The 20,235-nt window shown below is 44.3% G+C and overlaps 1 protein-coding gene across 1 annotated transcript; it reads right to left on the bottom strand.

Moving 5' to 3' along the window:
• Positions 1 to 908: 908 nt before the first annotated feature.
• sfxn4 (sideroflexin 4) lies at positions 909 to 11,323 on the bottom strand. Its single transcript, XM_041898612.1, has 14 exons — positions 11,136 to 11,323; positions 10,938 to 11,003; positions 8,183 to 8,245; positions 8,053 to 8,082; positions 7,827 to 7,881; positions 7,397 to 7,422; positions 7,142 to 7,195; positions 2,620 to 2,682; positions 2,435 to 2,503; positions 2,209 to 2,299; positions 1,813 to 1,928; positions 1,634 to 1,719; positions 1,262 to 1,379; positions 909 to 1,164 (listed from the first exon to the last, which is right to left on the bottom strand). The coding sequence occupies exons 1-14, from the start codon at positions 11,172 to 11,174 to the stop codon at positions 1,087 to 1,089; spliced, it is 954 nt and encodes a 317-aa protein (XP_041754546.1). The 5' UTR covers positions 11,175 to 11,323; the 3' UTR covers positions 909 to 1,086.
• Positions 11,324 to 20,235: the final 8,912 nt, after the last annotated feature.

The following is a 20,235-nucleotide window of genomic DNA, read 5'->3' on the forward strand; positions in this document are numbered from 1 at the left end:
ACACTTAACCAGCATGGCTACCACAGCATTCTGCAGTGATACGCCATGCCGTCTTGTTTGGGCTTAGTGGGACTATCATTTGTTTTTCAACAGGACAATGACCCAACACACCTCCAGGCTGTGTAAGGGCTATTTTACCAAGAAGGAGAGTGATGGAGTGCTGCATCAGATGACCTGGCCTCCACATTCCCCCGACCTCAACCCAATTGAGATGGTTTGGGATGAGTCGCACCGCAGAGAAGGAAAAGCAGCCAACAAGTGCTCAGCATGTGTGGGAACTCCTTCAAGACTGTTGGAAAAGCATTCCAGGTGAAGCTGGTTGAGAGAATGCCAAGAGTGTGCAAAGCTGTCATCAAGGCAAAGGGTGGCTATTTGAAGAATCTCAAATATAAAATATATTTTGAATTTTGTAACACTTTTTTGATTACTATATGATTCCATATGTGTTATTTCATAGTTTTGATGTCTTCACTATTATTCTACAATTTAGAAAATAGTAAAAATAAAGAAAAACCCTTGAATGAGTAGGTGTTCTAAAACTTTTGACCGGTAGTGTATGTCCTCATCTAGTTTTAGGAGATTCAACTATCTATTTTCTTAAATTTCTGTAATATCCTATTTGTTCTAAAAATGCATGTAAGTATCTGTGCCATCAAGAAAATCCATAAGTTATTTTATTTTTACTTATAAATGTTTAACAAATAAATAATGGTTACTCTCTATTATTTATATTTTTTTGTAAGATCAAGCTTGCAAACCAAATCACTAATGTGAACTGTAAAAAGCTGTACGAGGAAGGGCATTGTTTGCTATACAAACTCACGGTTACAATTAATTTGCAGTGCATTGTTAATTTACATCCACTTACAAGTTGCAACTATTAAATTCAACTGAATCGAAACATGGACTGTCCTTTATCAATTTGTAATTAATAATGACTCAATTCATCATCCTTGTGTATGAAGCAACAGTGCATATTCCATAAACTGCATCCCGTGGCCTTGAAAAGGTTGCTTCTTGTGATGCCCACTCAATGAAGTGTTCCTGCTCCCACATTGCAGTCTGCAGAATTTGTTTGCTGGTGCCTCAGAGCCCCCTGTGGTAGAATAGTTCACCACTTACAGCTGCAGTCTGTAATTCTTTTTCCAGCTTTTCCTTTTTGATCTGTAAAGCAGAAGAATAAAATGTTGAGTTGCAGTCTGATTGGGTTTTAAGAAGTGCACAGTAAAAGCAGTATTAATTTAATGTATCTAAGTCCTACTGTTCCAAGCTGTGGATAGAGACTGAAGGACACGGGGATCATCAGGCCCAGGACGATCGCAGTGCTGATGTGACGTATAGGAGCCACCAGCAGGGGGCTCCTTTGCAGAAACCTTGCCCTGAAATGACAGAAAATAGGGTCAATTTGTTCATAGCTTTAGGTAAAGAAATCATTATTTTTCTGATTTCAAGCTAGATGTTGCTTGATTAAAGCACATATTGTATTAGTCATATCATAGGCAATATTAACAAAGCTGTTTGACCAACTATTTATAAACAGATTAGCTAACCTTATGATATCGTAACAATGTACTCAAAGACTTGAATAGGTCATAGTGGGAAATACAGCCCCAGCACAAGACGAGTGACTTACTTTTGCAAGAGGAAAATAAGAAGATTAGGAACAGCAGCTGTAGTGCCTAACAGAGCAGCTCTGGAGAGAGCAGTCTCCTTCACAGCCTAACCAGGAAACATGTCAGCAATCATTAACAAAGGTATATTAAGAGCCTGCTGATGCCTTTTTATTTGACTTAAGTAACTTTTTCCTCTCACCTTTGCTCCAGCTGCCCGAGAGATTCCAACAGAATTCCCATTGGAATCAAACACCTGGATTCCATTCTCGGACTCCTCACTTCTGACAATGACCACATTGAAATAGGCCAGGGAGGCTATGGGATAAAGCACAGATCTGAGAGAAGGAACACCACCCTATCCAAAAATGTGGATAATGGCTTCAGAAACAAACACACTTTGATCAATAAATCTATCAACAAGTACTTTGTTCATAAGACACAATCAGAGTCAGAGACTGGGGCACTGATTCTGGACAGAAATGGTAACAATGTTAATCTAAAATTTGTATTTTGATCATTCTTTGTAACGGTATCCTGATGTCCCAGATCAGACTTACTTTCAGTGCAAATAGTTTTTCAAATCCTTAGCACTTACCTGAGAGGGGAATTGGTAATATGGACCTAAAAAACATCTGGACAGCTGGGCTGCTCATGCTAAGTCGCTGTATGACTATTTGAGGAATTGCCTGAAACAGGTAAAGTCAAACCTAGTGTCATCTTGATGATCAAACAGCCTCTGACAGCCATCATCTACTCTTCTGTTTGACAAGTAATTCATTAACCAAATACATTACATTTTTTCCCCAGTAGTGATTACTCACCCCTGCACATGTTGCATATGCAACTGATCCGACAATCAACAGACCCTGCTTCAAAGATGTCTTAATCCCCTGATGGAGAAAATACATTAATCCCCTGACGTCATACAAAACACCAGTAAAATACAGGGCACAGCAAGGGGGAAGATATAATTGGGTGAAAATAAGTTAATTTCTTATCCATTTACCTTGTCAGAAGATGTGTTTCTGTTTGCATGATTGAATCCAGCGCTGTAACTCTGAAGCAAAAACTACAGAAATATTTATCTCATTAGTGAACAGTATTGAGTACCAGGCAGTGGCGGTCGGTGACGTTTAAGATGAGTGAGGCCATTTTTTTTTGTTTTTTTTAGGAGCATGGCCTTATTTCTATTACAGCATATTGGATGACTGTCATTTATATTCAATTTACGCAACTCAATGTAACATTGATAGGTTTAGGCTACTACAGGATACTCACATTTTCCCCTATACCTACAGTGAGGGAAAAAAGTATTTGATCCCCTGCTGATTTTGTACATTTGCCCACTGATAAAGAAATGATCAGTCTATAATTTTAATGGTAGGTTTATTTGAACAGTGAGAGACAGAATAACAACAAAAAAATTGAATACCCATCAACCCACAACCCATTTTCAATGCCCTGGCTGAGGGAAGGAGGTTCTCACCCAAGATTTGACGGTACATGGCCCTGTCCATCGTCCCTTTGATGCGGTAAAGTTGTTCTGTCCCCTTAGCAGAAAAACACCCCCAAAGCATAATGTTTCCACCTCCATGTTTGACGGATGGTGTTCTTGGGGTCATAGCCAGCATTCCTCCTCCTCCAAACACGGTGAGTTGAGTTGATGCCAAAGAGCTCCATTTTGGTCTCATCTGACCACAACACTTTCACCCAGTTCTCCTCTGAATCATTCAGATGTTCATTGGCAAACTTCAGACGGGCATGTATATGTGCTTTCTTGAGCAGGGGGACCTTACGGGCGCTGCAGGATTTCAGTCCTTCACGGCGTAGTGTGTTACCAATTGTTTTCTTGGTGACTATGGTCCCAGCTGCCTTGAGATCATTGACAAGATCCTCCCGTGTAGTTCTGGGCTGATTCCTCACCGTTCTCATGATCATTGCAACTCCACGAGGTGAGATCTTGCATGGAGCCCCAGGCCGAGGGAGAATGACAGTTCTTTTGTGTTTCTTCCATTTGTAAATAATCGCACCAACTGTTGTCACCTTCTCACCAAGCTGCTTGGCGATGGTCTTGTAGCCCATTCCAGCCTTGTGTAGGTCTACAATCTTGTCCCTGACATCCTTGGAGAGCTCTTTGGTCTTGGCCATGGTGGAGAGTTTGGAATCTGATTGATTGATTGCTTCTGTGGACAGGTGTATTTTATACAGGTAACAAACTGAGATTAGGAGCACTCCCTTTAAGAGTGTGCTCCTAATCTCAGCTCGTTACCTGTATAAAAGACACCTGTGAGCCAGAAATCTTTCTGATTGAGAGGGGGTCAAATACTTATTTCCCTCATTAAAATGCAAATCAATTTATAACATTTTTGACATGCGTTTTTCTGGATTTTTTTGTTGTTATTCTGTCTCTCACTGTTCAAATAAACCTACCATTAAAATTATAGACTGATCATTTCTTTGTCAGGGGGCAAACGTACAAAATCAGCAGGGGATCAAATACTTTTTTCCCTCACTGTATCATGAGTTTGCAACAACCTAGCCTATGAATGAAAGTTCACAACGTAGGTGCACAGGTGGAGAGAATTTTTTTAGTAATCAAGGTGACAGACAGTGACACATTCAAAACTGCCTTGCATACTCTAGCCTGCATCTAGCTGATCAAGGGTGTAATCATTAGTCCAACAGTTCCAAACAAGAGTTTCTATTGGACAGATTCAGGTATGTTTATCCCCGTTTTGTTCCATTTGCTTCCATTTAAGAAACGTTTTTCAAAAGAATCGGCAGAATGAATACACCCCTGATCACACGCAAACACAGTTCACTTTCATAGCAGCCACATATAAACAGCAAGATAATTTTGCTCGTTGTAGAATTCCTTCTCGCATCTACGCGCTCTCCTCTTCTCACCTTTTCCCTTTGCTTGTGGACTTCAGTGCACAACACATCAGCTGACCAGACGAAAAAACCTTTCCAAGCCAAACCTTCATATCATAACCGCTACACACAGCCTACATCGTTGTCACCATATTAGCTAACGTCATAGCTAGTCAATATAGCTACTAGAACTAACGTGTTAGTAAACCCGCTACAATCATGCAGTACAGTGTACAGTCACCAAGCAGTTTAGCAGTTATACCGGCAGGCCCCGGTGGCAATAATTCATAAAACCAAAAGCTTACCATGACTTGGAAGAGTTCCAGTGTTGGATAGCCATAGCCAGCTAGCTAACATAGCGTCACTCTCTGTGAGCTGGGTGTTTGAGTAGGCTAAACTAGCTAGCTGTATTTGCTAGCTAAATGAAAGTAAAAAAATAAATGTGTACAGTGGGGAGAACAAGTATTTGATACACTGCCAATTTTGCAGGTTTTCCTACTTACAAAGCATGTAGAGGTCTGTAATTTTTATCATAGGTACACTTCAACTGTGAGAGACGGAATCTAAAACAAAAACCCAGAAAATCACATTGTATGATTTTTAAGTAATTAATTTGCATTTTATTGCATGACATAAGTATTTGATCACCTACCAACCAGTAAGAATTCCGGCTCTCACAGACCTGTTAGTTTTTCATAAAGAAGCCCTCCTGTTCTCCACTCATTACCTGTATTAACTGCACCTGTTTGAACTCGTTACCTGTATAAAAGACACCTGTCCACACACTCAATCAAACAGACTCCAACCTCTCCACAATGGCCAAGACCAGAGAGCTGTGTAAGGACATCAGGGATAAAATTGTAGACCTGCACAAGGCTGGGATGGGCTACAGGACAATAGGCAAGCAGCTTGGTGAGAAGGCAACAACTGTAGGCGCAATTATTAGAAAATGGAAGAAGTTCAAGATGACGGTCAATCACCCTCGGTCTGGGGCTCCATGCAAGATCTCACCTCGTGGGGCATCAATGATCATGAGGAAGGTGAGGGATCAGCCCAGAACTACACGGCAGGACCTGGTCAATGATCTGAAGAGAGTTGGGACCACAGTCTCAAAGAAAACCATTAGTAACACACTACGCCATCATGGATTAAAATCCTGCAGCGTACGCAAGGTCCCCCTGCTCAAGCCAGCGCATGTCCAGGCCCGTCTGAAGTTTGCCAATGACCATCTGGATGATCCAGAGGAGGAATGGGAGAAGGTCATGTGGTCTGATGAGACAAAAATAGAGCTTTTTGGTCTAACCTCCACTCGCCGTGTTTGGAGGAAGAAGAAGGATGAGTACAACCCCAAGAACACCATCCCAACCGTGAAGCATGGAGGTGGAAACATCATTCTTTGGGGATGCTTTTCTGCAAAGGGGACAGGACGACTGCACCGTATTGAGGGGAGGATGGATGAGGCCATGTATCACGAGATCTTGGCCAACAACCTCCTTCCCTCAGTAAGAGCATTGAAGATGGGTCGTGGCTGGGTCTTCCAGCATGACAACGACCCGAAACACACAGCCAGGGCAACTTAGGAGTGGCTCCGTAAGAAGCATCTCAAGGTCCTGGAGGGGCCTAGCCAGTCTCCAGACCTGAATCCAATAGAAAATGTTTGGAGGGAGCTGAAAGTCCGTATTGCCCAGCGACAGCCCCCGAAACCTGAAGGATCTGGAGAAGGTCTGTATGGAGGAGTGGGCCAAAATCCCTGCTGCAGTGTATGCAAACCTGGTCAAGACCTACAGGAAACGTATGATCTCTGTAATTGCAAACAAAGGTTTCTGTACCAAATATTAAGTTCTGCTTTTCTGATGTATCAAATACTTATGTCATGCAATAAAATGCAAATTAATTACTTAAAAATCATACAATGTGATTTTCTGGATTTTTGTTTTAGATTCCATCTCTCACAGTTGAAGTGTACCTATGATAAAAATTACAGACCTCTACATGCTTTGTAAGTAGGAAAACCTGCAAAATCGGCAGTGTATCAAATACTTGTTCTCCCCACTGTATATATATATATATATATCTATATACATATACACATAGCTAGCTCTCTCTCTCTTGGTTCTCCATTTTTAAAGAAACACATTTGTTCAAAACTGTTCAACTATTGTCTTTCTCTCTTTTTGAGTCAACTACTCATCACATTTTATGCACTGCAGTGCTAGCTAGCTGTAGCTTATGCTTTCAGTACTAGATTCATTCTCTGATCCTTTGATTGTGTGGACAAAATGTCAGTTCATGCTGCAAGAGCTCTGATAGGTTGGAGGACGTCCTCCGGAAGTTGTCATAATTACTGCGTAAGTCTATGGTAGGGGGTAAGAACCATAAGCCTCCTAGGTTTTGTATTGAAGTCAATGTACACAGAGGAGGACGGAAACCAGCTGTCCTCCGGATACACCATGGTGCTACCCTACAGAGTGCTGTAGAGGCTACTGTAGACCTTCATTGCAAAACAGTGTGTTTTAATACATTATTTGGTGACGTGAATATATTTTTATGAAATTCAGTGAGGAGGATGGTCCTCCCCTTCCTCCTCTGAGGAGCCTCCACTGGTACTTGGTTATGATTATATCAGTTGATGTGATCATCTGCAAGTCCCTTACCTGCCAGAATAGAGCCGGTTTGACTCCACTGTGTGGCAAAAAGCTGGCAACAACCTGAAGGAAAATGAAAAGTATGTTAATCAACCATTACAGTGTGGTGAATACAAGATTCTATCAATTAATTTGAAATAACCATGAAATTGAAATACACCAGTTGCAATTGCTATCTGAGTTTTAGAGTGATTATTTAAAAAAATGTATAAAACATTTACAGTAAAAAGTGATACACCATGAAATAAAATTGTAAACACTTACCAAAGGGGCTGATATTGGTAAAAATGCTATAAAAATGAAAGACGCCGTTAAAAGTTATCATGATTTTGTGGTGCTTGTTATTTTCTGTCAAAAGCTTGTCTCTCTAGACCAGGGCTCTCCAACCCTGTTCCTGGAGAAGAACCGTCCTGTAGGTTTTCACTCCAACCCTAATCTAGCACATCATTAGCTGGTTGATAAGATGAACCAGGTTAGTTACAACTGGGGTTGGAGCAAAAACCTACAGGAGGGTAGCTCTCCAGGAACAGTGTTGGAGACCCCTGCTCTAGACAGACTGCCTCCCACAATGTTACCCATGTTTGTTGCCCTAGGTCTGGGATTTCTAAGACTAGTCAAAAGCCAATGTAACACAAAGCACAGAGAAAAGAACTAGGCTACGATCAGACATTTCACTTGATTAATGCTATAGTACCTTGAGGACGGAAAACAGCTGGAAGTATAGCACCAGTACCAGCATGAACAGAAGACTGCAGAAACAATCAGAGATATCAAAACTTTGCAAGATATCAAAATAAATGCCATAATGTATTATGTTATAATTTTTCAATTCACTCTGACTGGATATCAGACAGTTTGTTTCTGTACAAGCCAGATTTAGTACAGGTTGTAGATTTAGCTGGTTGTAGTATCTCACTTACAAGAGAAAGCATCCATGCTGCATCTCCAGCCTAGAGGAAACAGAACTTGATTTAAAATGTGTCAAATGAAAACATTTGCCATGATGACAGAAAAACTGTAAATCTTACCTTGTTAGCAATTTTAGCTTACCTTTTCATCATGCAGCTTTCTCTCCACACTTCCAATGAGTGAGTGGGCATTTTCTATTTCAGCCTGAGAAATAAAGAAATAAACCTCATTTTAATATACATTTTTCACCTTTTTGAGCTACAAATCATGGTGCTTGAAATTGTCTGTGCAGCAAGAACACATAGCCAAAGAGATCTGTGACATAGCCCCAAATGTGACTCATAAACAGTGGGGCCTCCTGTGTGAGTGAACTGTTTACTACAGTCTACTCTAGTGGTTTTCAACCTTTTTTTAACCGTGGCACAATTTGATGGGATAAAAACTTTTCTGATCCATACTGCAAATCATACATTTTCTGAGACTTCCTCAAGGCACACCAGTGTGCCGCAGCACACCAGTTGAAAACCACTGGTCTACTCTACAGGCTTAAAGCCAATTTATGCTTGCTCAGGCAATACAATCCGGAGGCTCCGTACGGAGGGTTGATACAATTGCGGAGCCTCTGGAGGCCAAATCCAGCTCCGTACCGCATCGCCGTGCGCCTCCCAAATTTGGTAACAATGCGGAGGGCTCCGTATAGCTCCGCATTGACATGATTGGTTGACGGTAGGTGGGGCGCGAGGTCCTGTATAAACACAAACTCACTTCCTTGACAATTACCATGACAACAGCTCTAATCCGCAAAGCGCAAGAAGTATGAATGCTCTGACTTCTGAGGAGGCCGCATAGCAATAAATGCTGTACAGCAACTGCAGACGTCGGATTGCGGTGCGGCCTCCACAGAAGTCAGAGAATTCATACTTCTTGGCTTCCCGGAGCAGAGCTGTTGTCAAGGAAGTAAGTGTGTTTATAGAGGACCTCCCGCCCCCACCTACCGTCAACCAGTCATGTCAATGCGGAGCTATACAGAGCTATACGGAACCCTCTGCATTGTTACAAAATTTGGGAGGCGCACAGCTATGCGGTTCAGAGCTCGATTTTCCCAGAGCAATTTTTTTTATATACATGTAATTTTGTCCTTGAAACATTTAAATGAAATACTGTAGAATTCCAATCATTCCTATGGATGACTGCCCTTCTGAGGAGCGGCTTCAAGGCCTCTATGGCCAAAACATAGAATCAGCAATCCAAGGTTTATATACATCATTGGTTTTAACACAGTTGCAGCCGAAAGTATTTTTCAGTAACAACACGTTTATGGCATCCGTCTTCCGGTTTACACAGGTGTTCGGAGACGCAGAGAGCTAGTGCTGAGGGATTAACCGAAATTTCGTTTTTTAAACCGACGTCGGTTCAATTATGTGAATTCCACTTCATTCAGTTTTTTTCTGTGAGCTCAATCCGCACATCGCCGTTTCTCTAGAGATAAATCAGATCCAGCCTGAACTGTGCAATGTAGAAGGGAGTTGTAGTTTCCAACAGGCCAATATTCTACATAGTGTAGCGCATATTCCATTGCGCATCTACTTGTATGGTCTGTGTTTCTTTTTGTGTTTGACTGATGAAGACAGCTTGGCTGTCGAAACGTTGGTTACAAAAATATTGCATCTGAGCTCATAGTGTGCGGCTCTCCTTTTCTTTTTATGTGTTTATTTTACGCCTGCTACTGAAGAGAAGAATGTGCGATCGTGAGGTGATATCTAGAGCAGCCGTTGCTTTGCGAGGTTTCTGAAAATACATTATCTAAGTGATTGATAGTTGGTATTCAGCTGTCATAAAAGTATACCATATTTACTTTGAATAATAAAACAAATGTAATATACACAACTGAAATTGTATTAAAGTAAAGTAATGTGAATAAATAATTGTTAATAAGTGATAAGCAGTAATGTGCAGCAATGGTGTAAAGTACCTAAGTAGAAATACTTTAAAGTACTACTTAAGTAGGTTTTTTTTGTATCTGTAATTTCCTTTACTATTTATATATTTTTGACTACTTTTACTTCACTACATTCCTAAAGAAAATAATGTACTTTTAACTCCATACGTTTTCCCTGACACCCAAAAACATCTCCGGTCATCCCTACTGCCTCTGATCTGGCGGACTCACTAAACAAACATGCTTCATTTGTAAATTATGGTCTGAGTGTTGGCGTGTGCCCCTGGCTATTCGTAAATAAATAAAAACTTGAAAATGGTGCCGTGTGGTTTGCTTAATATACGGAATTTTTAATTATTTATACTTTTACTTTTGATACTTAAGTATATTTTAGCAATTACATTTACTTTTGATACTTAAGTATATTTAAAACCAAATACTTTTAGACTTTACTAAAGTTCTATTTTACTGGGTGACTCACTTTTACTTGAGTCATTTTCTATTAAGGTATCTTTACTTTATCCTCAAGTATGACAATTGGGTACTTTTTCCACCACTGATGGGCAGTCACTACCATCATGGGTCTTTTATTAATTGTTGTATTCTGTGTTGTTACAGCATTCAATCTACATAATGCACAATGCATTTAATGCAAAAAAATTAATAATAATCTAAACCGAAAACCATGACTATTCTTTTATAATCGAACCGACCTCAAAAAGCACTAATTGCTCAGCACTACAGATAGCTAATTAGCACAGGTCTTCGCTGTATTCTGTAAACAAGCGCTGTAACATCGAAATATGGCCGTGTGTGAACGTAAAGGAACTGAGAGTCATGAGCTAGTTCAAGGGCTAGTTCAAATCCAGCTAACGGTTCTCTCCACAATCGAGTCACATGTGGAGCTTACAAAAAAATAAAATAATTCATAAGAAGTCACATTTTCTGGGTACTCACATCAGAGCTGAGCAAGGAACTTGGGTCAAGAATATTAAACCAGAGGCGTAGTCGACTGAGGAACGTCTGAAAAATAATTTCCATGCATTGAAACAACACTTCAGATCAACAATCATTCCAAATATGCATAATGTGGCTTACTACAGGCATGATGTATGTTATTCATTGCTCATAGACGTTGATGGATGGGATATTCACCTTTCCCTCGTTTTTCCAATAAAGCAAGTTAATATCCATTTGAACAAGCAATACCCACAAAGTCACACTGAATTATTGGTGTATAGGTTACATATTTTGTTGCATTATGTGAATAAATATAGAAAGAACTCAGTTTGAATGGCATGTGTCTAGGTCAAGTTCTATCTACAATTTACTTCCTGAGTTGATCACATGGCAGGGGGCGTTTGCCATGTTCACAAGGGTCAGCCTGAGCTGAGCGCTGCGCAGATTGACAAGCGCAATGAGCAAAATTAAGAAATGTGCAGATAGCGAATCAGTTTCTATTGCGCCTGCTACGTTAGGTTACTGGTGAACAAAATTTCTCTGCAAGATGTATTGCAAATATTAAAAAAGCCCGTTTTCCAAGGCATTCCAAAGGTAATTTACCTAGCTAGATAAGTTATTATTAGGCAGCCTACCTGCGCAAAATATGTGTATGATGCCCTAAAACACGGCACTGCTGTACGCACTTCTTCTTTAAATTGTATTGGTGGATCGCATCCAACCAAGAGGTGCATACACTCCCACCTAGTCCCTAGTCTCGCGTTGCCATGCATCCAAAATCACTTCGTTCTCATGTTTCCATTTTGAGAAGTGGGTAGCTGCGTCCCAATATGGCGACCGGAGTATGGGCGTGTGGAAAGGAGTGGGTGTGTCAAAAGCGAGCAGGTAACTGCTCGGATATTACTGCTATGCCTAACCCTCTCTGCAAGCTCAGACTCTGAAGACGATACTCTGTCCAAGGAACAACAACTCGAGATGGAAGTATAATATGTTCAGGGGCGCAACTTTCACTGGGAGGGACAGTGAAAGCTGTCACTGTGATACAAAGCGAGGTACTGGTGTACTTTAGAACCATGTGGACGCCTCAGCGCAGTCTGGTAGGCTGTTTTCTGGTTTCAGACAGCTAGATTTAGGATAATGGACACCACAGGCTGGGTTTAGGACCATGGACACCAATATTTTAAAAACTAAACCAAGATCAAATCAAGTCAAATCACATTTTATTTGTCACATGTGCCGAATATAACAGCTGTAGACCTTACCATGAAATGCTTACTTACAAGCCCTTACCAAACAATGCAATTCAAGAAATAGAGTTAAGAAAATATTTACTAAATAAAATTAAATAAAAAGTAACTCAATAAAATAACAATACCGAGTCAATGTGCAGGGGTACAGGTTAGTCGAGGTAATTTGTACATGTACAGATGGTAATGTGCCGTCGCAACCTTCGCTCTCTCTCTCTCCCGCTACTCTCTCCTCTTCCATCCTATCATCTCTTCCCTCTGCTAAATCCTTCTCCCTCCGAACTCCTGATTCTGCCACCTCAACCCTCCTCTCCTCCGTTTCTGCATCTTTTGACTCTCTATGTCCCCTATCCTCCCGGCCGGCTCGGTCCTCCCCTCCTCCTCCGTGACTTGATGACTCATTGCGAGCTCACAGAAGAGGGCTCCGGGCAGCCGAGCGGAAATGGAGAAAAACTAGACTCCCTGCGTACCTGTCATCTTTTCACTCCCTCCTCTCTACATTCTCTTCCTCTGTTTCCGCTGCTAAAGCCACTTTCTACCACTAAATTTCAAGCCTCTGCCTCTAACCCTAGGAAGCTCTTTGCCACCTTCTCCTCCCTGCTGATGTCATGTTAGTTAATGAACGGGTCAGACCAAGGCGCAGCGTGATATGCATACATGTTTATTTGACTATTAAACACAACAACAAAACAATAAACGAAACGTGAAGTCCAAGGTAGTGGTCCAAGGTGCAGTGGTCGGGGCTCTCTCTCACGCTCCCCGACCACCCCTTTAGCCACCCCCAAAAATGTTCTTGGGGCTGCTTCTCGGGCGGCTTCCGTGTTGCCGTTGCTCCTCTCCTGCATGGGCATCTACCTTCGCCCATGGCCCTTTCCCCGCGAATATCTCTTCCCATGACCACAATTTGCCCACCTGTGACATGGCAATTCGCTCTTCCTGGGCACGCTGCTTGGTCCTTGTTTGGTGGGATCTTCTGTCACGTTCGTTCATGAACGGGTCAGACCAAGGCGCAGCGTGATATGCATACATGTTTATTTGACTATTAAACACAACGACAAAACAATAAACGAAACGTGAAGTCCAAGGTAGACACAAACAACATACCTTTACGGAACAAGATCCCACAACTAACTAGTGCCAATAGGCTGCCTAAGTATGGTCCCTAATCAGAGACAACGAGCGACAGCTGCCTCAGATTGGGAACCACACCGGCCAACATAGATCTATACATACTAGAATGTACAACATGGACAAACACAACAAGGAATATACACACCCTGACTCAACATATAAACGTCCTCTGAGTCAGGACGTGACAGCTGAATCCTCCTCCTCCCCCTCCCTCCTCCCTCTCTGTGGATGACTTCGTCAACCATTTTGAAAAGAAGGTTGATGACATCCGATCCTCATTTATTAAGTCAAATGACACCGCTGGTCCAGCTCACACTGCCCTACCCTATGCTTTGACTTCTTTCTCCCCTCTCTCTCCAGATGAAATCTTGCAACTTGTGACGGCCGGCCGCCCAACAACATTTACATTTACATTTACGTCATTTAGCAGACGCTCTTATCCAGAGCGACTTACAAATTGGACAACAACCTGCCCGCTTGAACCTATCCCCTCCTCTCTTCTGCAGACCATTCCCGGAGACCTTCTCCCTTACCTCACCTCGCTCATCAACTCATCCTTGACCGCTGGCCATGTCCCTTCCTTCTTCAAGAGAGCGAGAGTTGCACCCCTCCTCAAAAAACCTACACTCGATCCCTCCAATGTCAACAACTACAGACCAGTATCCCTTCTTTCTTTTCTCTCCAAAACTCTTGAGCGTGCCGTCTCTAGCCAACTCTCCTGCTATCTCTCTCAGAATGACCTTCTTGATCCAAACCAGTCAGGTTTCAAGACTGGTCATTCAACTGAGACTGCTCTCCTCTGCTCTTATCCTTCTAGACCTATCTGCTGCCTTTGATACTGTGAACCATCAGATCTTCCTCTCCACCCTCTCTGAGTCGGGCATCTCCGGCGCTGCTCACTCTTGGATTGCGTCCCCCTTCTGATAACCAGGTGGTGAATCGCATCTCTGCATGTCTGGCAGACATATCAGTGTGAATGTCGGATCACCACCTCAAGCTGAAACTCGAAAAGACGGAGCTGCTCTTCCTCCCGGGGAAGGACTGCCCACTCCATGATCTCGCCATCACGGTTGACAACTCCATTGTGTCCTCCTCCCAGAGTGCAAAGAACCTTGGCGTGACCCTGGACAACACCCTGTCGTTCTCCGCTAACATAAAAGCGGTGACCCGATCCTGCAGGTTCATGCTCTACAACATTCGCAGAGTACGACCCTAACTTACACAGAAAGCGGCACAGGTCCTAATCCAGGCACTTGTCATCTCCCGTCTGGATTACTGCAACTCGCTGTTGGCTGGTCTCCCTGCCTGTTCCATTAAACCCCTACAACTTATCCAGAACGCTGCAGCCCGTCTGGTGTTCAACCTTCCCAAGTTCTCTCATGTCACCCGCTCCTCCGCACACTCCACTGGCTTCCAGTTGAGGCTCGCATCTACTACAAGACAATGGTGCTTGCCTACGGAGCTGTGAGGGGAACGGCACCTCCTTACCTTCAGGCTCTGATCAGACCCTACACCCAAACGAGGGCACTACGTTCATCCACCTCTGGCCTGCTAGCTCCCCTACCTCTACGGAACCACAGTTCCCGCTCAGCCCAGTCAAAGCTATTCACTGCTCTGGCACCCCAATGGTGGAACAAGCTCCCCTACGACGCCAGGACAGCGGAGTCACTGACCACCTTCCGGAGACACTTGAAACCCTACCTCTTTAAGGAATACCTGGAATAGTATTAAGTAATCCTTCTTCCCCCACCCCCCATAAAAAAAATAAAAGGTGGTTGTCCCACTGGTTATCATAAGTTGAATGCACCAATTTGTAAGTTGCTCTGGATAGGAGCGTCTGCTAAATTATGTAAATGTAAAAATGTAGGTAGAGGTAGTGCATTGATAATAAACAGTGAGTAGCAGCATGGGGGGTAGAAGCTGTTGATTAATTGTTCAGTAGTCTTATGGCTTGGGGGCAGAAGCTGTTAAGGAGCCTTTTGGACCTAGACTTGGTTCTCCAGTACCACTTGCCGTGCGGTATCAGAGAGAACAGTCTATGACCTGGGCCTTCCTCTGACACCGCCTAGTATATAGGTCCTGGATGGCAGGAAGCTTGGCCCCAGTGATGTACTGGGCCGTACGCACTACCCTCTGTAGTGCCTTACGGTCGGATGCCGAGCAGTTGCCATACCAGGCGGTGATGCAACCGGTCAGGATGCTCTTGATGGTGCAGCTGTATAACTTTTTGAGGATCTGGAGACCTATGCCAAATCTTTTCAGTCTCCTGAGGGGGAAAAGGTGTTGTCGTGTCCTCTTCACAACTTTCTTGGTGTCTTTGGACCATGATAGTTTGTTGGTGATGTGGACACCAAGGAACTTGAAACTCTCGACCCGCTCCACTACAGCCCCATCGATGTGAATGGGGGCGTGTTCGGCCCTCCTTTTCATGTAGTCCACGATCAGCTCCTTTGTCTTGCTCACGTTGAGGGAGAGGTTGTTGGCCTAGCACCACACTGCCAGGTCTCTGACCTCCTCCTTATACGCTGTCTCATTGTTGTCAGTGATCAGGCCTACCACGGTTGTGTCGTCAGCAACCTTAATGATGGTGTTGGAGTCGTACTTGGCCATATAGTTGTGGTGAACAGGGAGTACACGAGGGGACTAAGCATGCACCCCTGAGGGGCACCCGTGTTGAGGATCAGCGTTGCAGATGTGTTGTTGCCTACCCTTACCACCTGGGGGCAGCCCGTCAGGAAGTCCAGGATCCAGTTGCAGAGGGAGGTGTTTAGTCCAAGGGTCCTAAGGGAGATATGGAGATTTGAAGGAAGGAAGAGGGTTTTGGTTTTGTCAATGTGTTTTTTTAATTGTTTTATTTTGGGTGGATTAAGTTAGTTTTTCCTATCATGTATGGGTTTTATTTTTACCTTGTTTTTTTCAACACCGTCAACCCCGTCCAATGTGGCGGTAATATACCTTTTTGGGTTGTAGTCTGCCATAAAACCCACAGAAGACGAAGAAGAAGAAGAAGAAGAAGAAGAAGACGTGCATCTTATCTTTTTTCATCTATTGACATTCCCAAATCCACTTGCTGTACCTTAGATAGGCTATTGTACAACTTCATATGGAAAAACAAGCAACATAAGATAAAAAGAGATGTTATCACCAACAGGGTATGTGATGGTGGTCTAAATGTCTTAGACTTCACTTTCTTTAATCAGATATCAAAAGTCAACTGGGTTAAAAGGTACTTAAAAAATCAATTACTACAATGTCCTTATATTGTGGGTAAACCTCCTGTGAAATTGGCGGCTTTTCACAAGCAGGCTTTAATGTGTTGGGTTTTGTCCTTGTCAGCCAATTAGTTAGTATTAGTGGGAATCTATTTACGCAGAGAGAATTTATGGAAAGATACAACTTTGAGGTGTCGTGGAAAATTGTCCTTATTCTTAATAAAAAACAAAATATTTCCAGAGTTTTTGTAGAATTAAGATAGACTTGATTAAAATTAGATAATGCCGAGGTGGTCTGCAGAGCATTTCAATTCCCAACACTCTGCCCTCAGTTTATATACAGTTCCTGCACATTTTACATACTTTTTAGCTTAATACCTCCCTGTTTAGTTCTTCCACAATTGTCTCCAAATCTTCATATTTTGACCGCTCCGCCCACTCTCTTAATTTATGATAGTGGTTAAATCTGACTTCTCCTCCTCCTATGTATTCAGATTTGGAAACAATAGTGGCAGGACCAAGCTTTCTCATGCAAACATAACAGAGCCATCTCTTATCAGTCAGGAGAAGCCTTGGGGTTAGGAAATGCACAGTCCTGCAGCCTGTCGCAGTTCCCCAGTTTCAGAGGTAGGCCCCCTCTGCACACAAAGTCTCCAGCTACAAATACATTTGCACATCCCATCTAACCCATAACACATTATAAAACATATCAATCAATACTTAAATATGGTTCAAACATGGCAGGTCCATAATCCATTCTCAACCATATACATTCAAGACATTCTTCATGCATGGCCTCATGTATAGCAGAATAATCAATTCTCAGACATGTACAGTCCTCATGCATAGTGTATATTTCCCACACATAGTAAGAATGAGCAGGCCCATTCCCAGGAGCCATGCCCTGACTCTGGCTCAGGCTCCCTCCTTGTGTACCACTCTGTACCACACTCTGTTTCACTTAGTCTTATTGCTTGTCTTTGTGATTAACTAACGTTTTAAAAGATTTAACTATGTTCAACATATAGTTTTAACTTAGAGTCTACTGAAAAATTGGCTTCTTTCCTGTCTATCCCCATGTCTGCTTGGTCTCCTTTTCATATCATACCGGAACCCCCTCTTTATCCAAACAGCCACCCTCCCTGGACCTTGAGCCACTATGGTTTCTTCTTGTGACTATGTATATGTGGCTATGTGTATCAGGTCATAGAGCACAAACAAGTGATAACGTTAGTTCCGTTGCTACTCCTATCTCCACACAGCTGCACCCTTGGAAGATAGTAAAAGACAGGATGAACTGGAAAAACTGTGGTCACTCTGAGGCTCTTTGTCTAGGATGAACTGAAAAACCTGTGGTCATTCTGCGGCTCTTTGTTTTAACCGTGTGACCAGGTTACTCTGAAGCAACGAGAAACAATACAGGTCTATACAGGTCTATCTGTTCCTGAAGTTTATCTCCACCCTATGTCCTTGACTACACACCCAGACCAGCTGCAGGGAGCTAGAGGGAACCATCCTTTCTCAGAAGCACAGCATTTGCACTAAAGAAATGTCTCTACTATTGTTAAATTGGTTCTTAATCCATGGGCATATAGGGCATATAGGGATTTCATTCTACAACATGCATAATTCATATAATTGGTTTGTTATGTTGTCTAAGTAGTTAACTAAACATTTCCAATAGAGGTTTCAAGCAAGGATTATGACACTGTTATAAAAGCTATACCTAGTGAGATAAAATCTTTACTACGGAATAATGCATATTCTGGAACATCTCCTATTGTAAGCGATATCCAGGTGATGTCACGTTCGTCGAGGAGTGAAGGAGACCAAGGCGCAGCGAGTGAAAAGAACATGTTGACTTTATACTTAAAGCAACCAAAAACAACAAACCAAAGCGACGAATGTGAAGTCCAATAGTGACAATGACTAAACAGGAACAAAAACCCACAAACAACGGTGAAACCACACAGTATAAATATGGCTCCCAATCAGAGATAGAGCCGACAGCTGACACTCGTTACCTCCGATTGGGAGTCATATGACTAATACAACAAAACCAAACATAGAAATGAACAACTAGATCCAACATAGAAATACACCCAAAATGAAAATGAACAACCCTGGCTCAATAATCAAAGTCCATGGAGCCAGAGTGTCACAGTACCCCCCCCTAAAGGTGCGAACTCCGGGCGCACCAGCATACAGTCTAGGGGAGGGTCTGGGTGGGCGTCTGTCCATGGTGGCGGCTCTGGCCCAGGTCGTGGTCCCCACCCCACCTTAGTCACTATCCGCTTCCGTAGCCCCCTCCACATGACCACCCCCCAACTAAACCCCACTGGATTAAGGGGCGGCACCGGACTAAGGGGCAGCACCGGACTAAGGGGCAGCACCGGACTAAGGGGCAGTACCTGACTAGCTGGCTCTGGCGGATCCTGGCTGGACGGCTCTGGCGGATCCTGGCTGGACGGCTCTGGCGGATCCTGGCTGGACGGCTCTGGCGGATCCTGGCTGGCGGAAGGCTCTGGCTGATCCTGTCTGGCAGAAGGCTCTGGCTGATCCTGTCTGGCAGAAGGCTCTGGCTGATCCTGTCTGGCGGAAGGCTCTGGCTGATCCTGTCTGGCGGAAGGCTCTGGCTGATCCTGTCTGGCGGAAGGCTCTGGCTGATCCTGTCTGGCGGAAGGCTCTGGCTGATCCTGTCTGGCGGAAGGCTCTGGCTGCTCCTGTCTGGCGGAAGGCTCTGGCTGATCCTGTCTGGCGGAAGGCTCTGGCTGCTCCTGTCTGGCGGAGAGCTCCTAGCGGCTCCCGGTCTGGCGGACGGCTCTGAAGGCTCATGGCAGACGGGCGGCTTTGCAGGCTCAGTACAGACGGGCAGTTCCTGCGGCGCTTGGCAGACGGACAGTTCAGACGGCGTTGGGCAGACGGGCAGTTCAGGCGCCCCGTTGGGCAGACGGGCAGTTCAGACGGCGTTGGGCAGACGGACAGTTCAGGCCCCGTTGGGCAGACGGCAGACTCTGGCCGTCTGAGGCGCACCGTAGGCCTGGTGCGTGGTGCCGGAACTGGAGGTACCGGGCTGAGGACACGCATCTCAGGGCTAGTGCGGGGAGAAGCAACAGGGCATTCTGGGCCCTGGGGGACGCACCGTAGGCCTGATGCGTGGTGCCGGAACTGGAGGTACCGGGCTGAGGACACGCATCTCAGGGCTAGTGCGGGGAGCAGCAACAGGACGCACAGGACTCTGGGGACACACAGGAGGCTTGGTACGTGGTCTAGGCACTGGTGGGAAAGGGCTGGCGACGCGCACCGTATCCCTGGTGCGAGTGGCCGGAACAGGCCGGGCCGGGCTGGCGACGCGCACCGTATCCCTGGTGCGAGTGGCCGGAACAGGCCGCGCTGGGCTGGCGAAGCGCACCGTATCCTTGGTGCGAGGAACAGGAACAGGCCGAGCCGGGCTGGAGACGCGCACCGTACACTTGGTGCGAGGGGTCGTAACAGGCCGGACCGTACTGGAGGCACACACCACTGGCTCTACCCCGGGAACTGGAACGGGCCGGACCGGACTGGTAATACACCCCAGTACCACTCGCCGTGCCTCTACATCTCCTTTCCCTACTTTGCCCAGTGACCCCCGTAACCTGGTTGCCCTTTGAATTCGCCCCTTCTCTGCCTCCGTCAGCCTTGTGGCAGCCTCCTGCTGCCCAGCCG

The sequence above is a fragment of the Coregonus clupeaformis genome, chromosome 1 (genome assembly GCF_020615455.1).
Source record: "Coregonus clupeaformis isolate EN_2021a chromosome 1, ASM2061545v1, whole genome shotgun sequence".
In the NCBI taxonomy this organism is placed as follows: domain Eukaryota; kingdom Metazoa; phylum Chordata; class Actinopteri; order Salmoniformes; family Salmonidae; genus Coregonus; species Coregonus clupeaformis.

Bases quoted from the DNA above. Each gene is read 5' to 3' on its own strand.
- sfxn4 (XM_041898612.1), bottom strand. From the start codon at position 11,174: ATGGATATTAACTTGCTTTATTGGAAAAACGAGGGAAAG. The intron at 8,083-8,182 runs GTAAGCTAAAAT...TGTTTCCTCTAG, and splicing joins GAAAGCTGCATGATGAAAAG to GCTGGAGATGCAGCATGGAT. The intron at 2,300-2,434 runs GTGAGTAATCAC...TACCTGTTTCAG, and splicing joins CATATGCAACATGTGCAGGG to GCAATTCCTCAAATAGTCAT.